Genomic DNA, 7,056 nt, shown 5'->3' on the forward strand with positions numbered 1-7,056 from the left:
CCCCTCTGCTTCTGTAACAAAACAATGTCTGAACTGGCAGCCATTTGAATCTCTCACAGGTCATTGAGCATTCTAGTTAATTACTCTATGAATAGCCTGTTTTTCTCCCCTCTGGAAACACGTTTCTAATGGCAGTCAAGGTCTGACAAATGTGTCATCTACATAATTAGCTAGGAAGCAACACAAAACATTAAACATGCTTTGTGCCGACAACTATCAAAACATTTCATTTGTTGTCAATTATTCATTACTTTGTAGGTTCTGAAGGGGTTGTTATTATGGAAATAAGTCCAGATGCTAACAAGGTTAGAGTTTTTTATTCAAATTAGTAATCAGAGGACTAACTTTAAAAAATGTATCCCATGTACGTTTATGGCAGCATTCAGTCAGTATTAAATTATAAACGAATTTAGTTAAGTTCAAGTTAAAATAGCCATGGCAGAGCACATACACTAATTTGTAGAGTTGCATGTCTCTTTGAAGTTTTAGGATCTAAGCTGAAGTAACAAACTTTCAGAACCTTTGGCAAGACTAATTTGTGCTTGGTAAATAGAGTAAAGATTTTCACAGCATGAGATAATGTAAGATTGAAAAAAAAAAAAAAACCCTGGAGGTTTTTGAACCTTTTTTCTACCCTTCTGTCACACTGAGTAAAAGTCAAAATCAGCAATTCCGACTCATATAATATCTTGTCTGAACTTCAGTTTGGTTTAACAAGGAAGCCAAACCAGTTACATTCACCACTCTCTTAATAGAGCTGAAATGAATTTATCCTCACTTTTAAGAAGAAATAGGTGCTGGTTATTTCTTTTTCCTATGATCTCATTATGACGCTGCCTATCAAGCTACGCAGCTGAAACGCTACAGTGAAAATGTTTGGAGGGGAAATAAATGGGGAGTTTAACAATAAAATTAACTTCTTCCTTTTTAGCCAAGATTATTTCAGATGAAGTACTATAATACAAATATACAATAAAGAATACCTTCTCACAGAGCTTATATAAGAAAAAAAGGAAAAAAAATATTGAGAAAAACAAAATGCTTGTTCTTAGCCAGAAAAACACCTACGTACTAAATGCTGATCCTGAAAAAAGGTTGGGAGGCAGCTTGCATTGCTCCATTGAGAAAAATTGCTGTTGAAGGTAAACTGAACCCTAAAATATTGTAATGTATTAATATTCTACTCTTAGCCTCTATGTCAAAGGAGTTTATGGTATGTAGGACATACATGAGCACGTAGGGGTGCATCCAGGAGCAGAGCCCGGTGCAGGCTGAGGGCCTCTGCCCCGGAGCTGGAGCAGCTCCTCAGGTGGGGACCGAGGGACACGTGCATGAAATGGCTGAAAAACTGGAGTCAAACGAGTCAGTCTGCAAGCACGACACACCGCAGAGCGGATCTGGGGTTTGGTAGCACAAAACCAGTTTGAATACAGTAAGGAGACATATGACACACTTCATTTCTCATTTTCCTGCGCTAGGAAGGAGAATGACTAATGTTACTCAACAGATTTTTTTTTTTTTTTTTATGATATTCATGTTCAAGAAGTAAAACTGGACTGTGTTTACAGACTGGCTGCTTTCATACCTACTCTGAAATATTTGGGGCGAGCAAGGGGTAAGCTTGCGTTTATTAACAATTACCACACTTCCCAGTTACTGGGGGAAGCTCATATATTTTTCTACATCCGTCCCAATAATATTATATGATTTGTGTAACGCCTTGAAGGGAACACAGCTATTTCCTCACAGTGATAAAAGTAGATGCATCTATAATAGACTAGTGTATGACGATTCAATTTGCAGAGAATAAAGCCTAGACAGTCACTATTAGAACACAATAAAGAGACTATTTTTCCCTTTCCACCTCAAATGTACACAACTATGATAGGAGAAGGTTTTCTGCTTTTAGAAATATTTTGTCTTGATTTGTTCTTTCTTCCAGGAAAAAAAGTAAACTGAGAGGAAAAAAAAAAAATCTTCAAAAACTTTCCCTAAATAAAATATACTATAAAAGAAGCTCTGATGATCTCTCAGAGATTGAAATAATCCACTTTCAGCTAAAAATACCCATAGCAATGAAATTTAAAATAATCTAGAAGAGGGCTGGAGTCTATCTTGTAATTAACATTAAACAGATAACATATTTATGAGAAAGTCAAAATATTTTGGAAGCCGATAATCCTGTAAGCCTTAACATGGTATAAAAACAACAAATAAATGCAAAGTGTTACTGTTACACATGCCTGCCTGATCAATGGTTTTCACATATTGATCTATAAATGGAGTTGACAGTCTGTGTTGGCTGCACATTTTCCAAGCAGCTCTATTTTTGTACAAAACCAATACGGGCAATTACCTTTGTTTGAGATGCCAAGTCTTATCAATTCAATGTGATTTAGTGTCATTTTAATTAAATATCAGGATCTACTTCAGGACAATCTATACAAACAAAGCCTCAAACTTGACTATAAGCTTGATTTGAAGTAAACATGTAGAAGCCCTGCAATTTCAAAATATGGCTCAAAAACTCTGCTAAACAGAAGGTTTATATTTTTAGCATTTTTATTTCTGTCTTTTTGGCTAGCCATAACTTTGGCAAGTGTTCTATGATCACAGGAGTAAGAAACAAAAGAAGATTGCTTCCCATTTCTGTAATGTATTAGAGAGATAAATAAACCTACCAGTTTGTTTAACCTAATCAGAAAAAGCTCTAATACATTAACATTGCGGAATGTCTAAAAAGGTTCTAATTCTTAATATAGACACCAATAAAAAAAGACATTTCATTGTTCGAAGTTGTTCTGAATGAAGCAAAATGCACTTCCCTGGGGTTTAACAGATGAAAATAGCAAATATTCATCTGCATTGCTAGTTCAGACACTAACATTAAGCACAGAAAGAGCCCTTGCTTACCACAGTCGATGTCCAGCTTTGTGATTTGTGCTCTTTAAACTCTACATTAATATCAGTTTCAACCTTTACACAAAGCTCAAACATTTCAATTGAAATAAATAACATAACCTCCCAAGAATCTACATTTAGCTTTTGCATCAGTTAGCTTATGCATTCCACATTTCCATCTTTACTACTATAAAATGCACAAGTGCATATGGCCCTACTGATATGTGATGCATATCCTTCTTTGTCACACTATAGAAAATAATCTGTCCACCTTCAAAAGTATAGCCCCAGGTGTGCTTACAAGCATCGTAGCAAATGCTTGAGAATACAACAGATCCCTTAGAGAAAATTACGTATTTTCTTCTCTATAAATCACCAGTGATCTTTCCGGTTTTGTACCTGGTTTTTACCCTTTACTGTCTGCAGTGTCATTTTTTTTTTCCAAAACTGTTTTAGAAACACATATTTCTATTGATTGTTCAAAATGTGCCAAATGTTGATTGCCTTAATCCAGTGAAGTCAGTAGGTTTTGCATAAGTTGGGTAAAGAAGATTGAACCCATTTATTAGTAGAATGTAGAGTATAGGGCAATGAGAGAGTAATACAGAGTCCCTTATTTAGCTATTTCTGGTTTTTGAAAAGAAAAATCTCTCCGATGACAGGACAAAGACATTCAGTCAACGTAAAACAGTATATAAGCATAATCAGTGGATACCTTATAGATTATATCCATCATCTAAACAAAGGTAGACTGTTGAAAGCAGAAAATTTCCAAATAGAAATTCAGGATAAATCCTTTTTGTCTTCTAGCACAAAACAATAAGCAATATATATATACACACACACTGGCAATATATATCTTTTAACAGGGAGCCACGTGCCTTTGAAAGGCAAAAGTGAAGACTGTGTATACAAGTGCACTGGAAAAACTGAAAAATTTGCATCCCAAATTTTAAAACAAGATTACTAAATGTGCATATGTACACACATACATGTATGGACCCTGCTTTTTCGAGACACTTGGGCAGAGGGAGACCACTCTCCTCCATCCCTTTCTCACCCCCGTCCTTCCCGAGTCACATGCACAAATTCAGATATGTCAACATGCAATTGATCCATGCAACTGATATTTCACTGTTCTTTTAACTTGCATCTCAAGCACATGTTTGAAAACGTTTGGCTCCTTAGGAATTTTGCTTTTATTTTGGGCGTTAGCAAACAACTTTAAGAGGCTTAGTTAAGTAAATAAGCCAAAACACTTTCAGTCTGTCAATATCTAGTCAGAAAATTCTGCATGGCAAAAAGAGATGAAAAGAATTGAAATAGAAAGGAAATTAGTAGCATGGCAAGCTTTCAATCTATTATGTCGGAGCCAAGTTTGCTTGGTAAAATGACATATACTCAGTAAAATTCCGCTTTTATATAATTAGCTACTAAACAAATGTAACACAAAGCAACTTTTCAGCTCTCAGCCAATGAACATATATTGTACCTGCTATGGTTATTGGAATGCGGCAGTGAATATTTATGTCTAATTTAACTTTTTAGAGCCCTTGCTCTCTAACAGTCCAGCATACTACCCCCAAAACTAAAGTTATGTAACAAGGTAATATCAACAATGAGAAACTGCATGATAAAATCCTGCCCAAAAGTGAAAAATGCTAATTTTGTCTCATTTAGCAGCTGGATACAGAAATGCTCATTAGTTTTAAGAGGGTTAATCCTTTTAACTTTTGCATATTGATATGCCAATTATGCCTAATTGTACAAGAGGCATCAGTCAAGGTAATAGTGCATAAACACATGAAAGTTATTAAGTACATCCCAACATGTAATAAAGTAGGTGTTAATTGGTAGCTGAGTTCTGCAGGCTATTGAGGTGGATAATTCATTGAGAGATGGATCACTTGTAATTTCTCTACATAATTCCTTTTGCAGTCTCATGCTGTGATGTTTTCATGCTTGTCAAAAACAACTGCAGCCTGGTGCCTTTTGTTAAACACAGCCAATAAAATATGTTAGGCATCATTAAATATACTTAACTTTTAAACTTTTTCAAAGGTACAGTTCTTCCTGATAATACATTATAGTATTCCCAGTAAATTACTATAAGCATCATTTCAGGTTTGTAATGGAGGAACATTCCAGGTCAGATAAAAAGGAAGAAACATGTACAGTGTGTCTGAGGCAAACAGTATTGTTTAAATGGAAGGTAAATGAGTATCTTATCAGCTGCTAGGATATAAACAGATTTTTCTCTCCAGAAATATAAGGTGTAATGAGTTAAGCTATACCAGAGAAATTAATGATTAAAATAATGTATTTCCAAATAAGTTTGAATTTTGAATTTGAACTTAGAGCAAAAAGGGAAGAAAATACAGCTGTTATTGTAGGCTTCCTCCATTTAATAACTTTGTTAGAAAGCTGAATATTTCATAGGAATCCATTACATCAACAAAACAAAAAATTAATGGCTGGCATGGTTGTGAGAAGTGACTGAGACCTGGGACTCTGTCCCCAGCTAACAGAGTGTTCTCCCTCATTTGCATTCTCTGAGAACAAAATGGATCTGGAGTCCAAAAAGTGACTAACATTGCATAAATAATTTTGTAACATCATATGGCCTCAGCTGCAAGTTGCCACCATTATGGAAGAAAATTAACCAGGGGAGACTCATACCAATCAGTTTGTTTAGTAGCTCAGAAGGAGTACAGGGGCAGGAACACAACTGGCAATAGAGTTCATCACCAACTATTTAATTAAAAAAAAAAAACTAATAGATAAAAAATTACTCAACTCTTCCACCTCTGTCAACTATTAATAAGATAACTTCAAGTGTCTGATTTTTTACAATTCATTCATTCGTATAGCAGACCTTAATTTTGTTGCAAAGTTGTCATTTATTTAGAGAGTTGTAATTTCCATTTCTTTTCTTTTGTCTTTTTTTTAAAATTTGCCTTTTGAGTAATTGTGACATCGATCTGATACTGTAAATACCATTTTCTACAGCAGCATATTTAAGTACTGTAACACCTGAGAGTTGAAATGCTCAGTACATGCTATGATCATGGCCACCAAAGCCAAATTCTGTCTTTCACTGAAGGCAAATTGCTATTCTAATGCCTAGCCATACTCCTGAAAATATATTAGTGCTATTAAATTCCCCCTTGCAAGGGATGATCACGAAACCAGTATCTTAACCACACTTAAGATAATTCTGCAATGTTTTAAAAATTGGAAGACTCAGAAATCTTTAGACGTATTTTACTTACAGGCTCAGGGACTTTCACATTTTCGGACAGAATCATAGATTTGCTTTGGCTCAGTCTATCATGGTGACTGTTGGCATTTTTGATCCTCATTTGAACAGCCCCCGTACTGTGGTGGGAAGGATTAGGCTTTTCAGAGGCCATATCAGAAGTCGTAGACCTTTCCATGGTTACTGGGGTGACCTGAAGAACACAAAATAAGAGCATTAATCTAGGAACCCTTCATACAAAAATGTTATATGTCACCGCAGTCAGGAGAAGAAGTTACCTTGCTGGCAAGATCTTGATCATCTTTGAACATCAGGATAACTCTCAGCTGTGTCAGCCTGTAGTTTTATTATTGTCCTTATCACTCACCCATCCAAACTGCCTTGGAAGAGTTAGTTTATGTAAAAGATTATCCTTATCTCACAAGCCATTCTCCTCTATGGTGTAATCTCCCTGCAAGCCTCTGTCAGGTCCAGCTGGCAGCCACTACACTTTGTCTTTGGCCCTGCTCACACTACACATTTTAAATCTTGCAAAGGAGAACGACATGCTGTGAAGCCAATTAACATATCTTACCTCCACAGTTCGATGCGTGCGTGTTACAAGTGCATTACAGGGCCATACCGCAACCCAGCTCGTGTCCTAGATTCAAACCCCGATCTAATGAAATTTCCCGTAATTTTTACGATTCTGCCAACAGCACGGGTGGGATTTTTGTTTCTCTATTCATTTTTAAAATTTTGAAATGAAGAAATGGCCGAGCACATCAGCTCTCAAGCCCTTATAGGGACCAGGGGGAACTTGTAAAGAATGATCAACTTCTCTAGCAGTGCTGCTGTTCAACCTCCTGTCTCAGCAATAGTGCAACTCAGCAAACAGAGTTGCTTTATATTTCCTC

At 36.0% G+C, this 7,056-nt stretch overlaps 1 protein-coding gene across 1 annotated transcript in view; it reads right to left on the minus strand.

Moving 5' to 3' along the window:
* The window catches only part of ARHGAP15 (Rho GTPase activating protein 15), a gene marked incomplete at its 3' end in the record, with an annotated part of 312,226 nt that extends 305,873 nt beyond the window's left edge, over window positions 1-6,353 (minus strand). Inside the window, exon 1 of the mRNA XM_082001330.1 lies at window positions 6,174-6,353. Coding sequence (XP_081857456.1) covers window positions 6,174-6,338 — 165 coding nt within the window. The 5' untranslated portion in view covers window positions 6,339-6,353. The remainder of the gene's footprint in view (window positions 1-6,173) is intronic.
* Between the last annotated feature and the right edge of the window lie 703 nt (window positions 6,354-7,056).

This window comes from Phaethon aethereus, assembly GCF_964289735.1.
Source record: "Phaethon aethereus genome assembly, chromosome: 6".
In the NCBI taxonomy this organism is placed as follows: Eukaryota; Metazoa; Chordata; class Aves; order Phaethontiformes; family Phaethontidae; genus Phaethon; species Phaethon aethereus.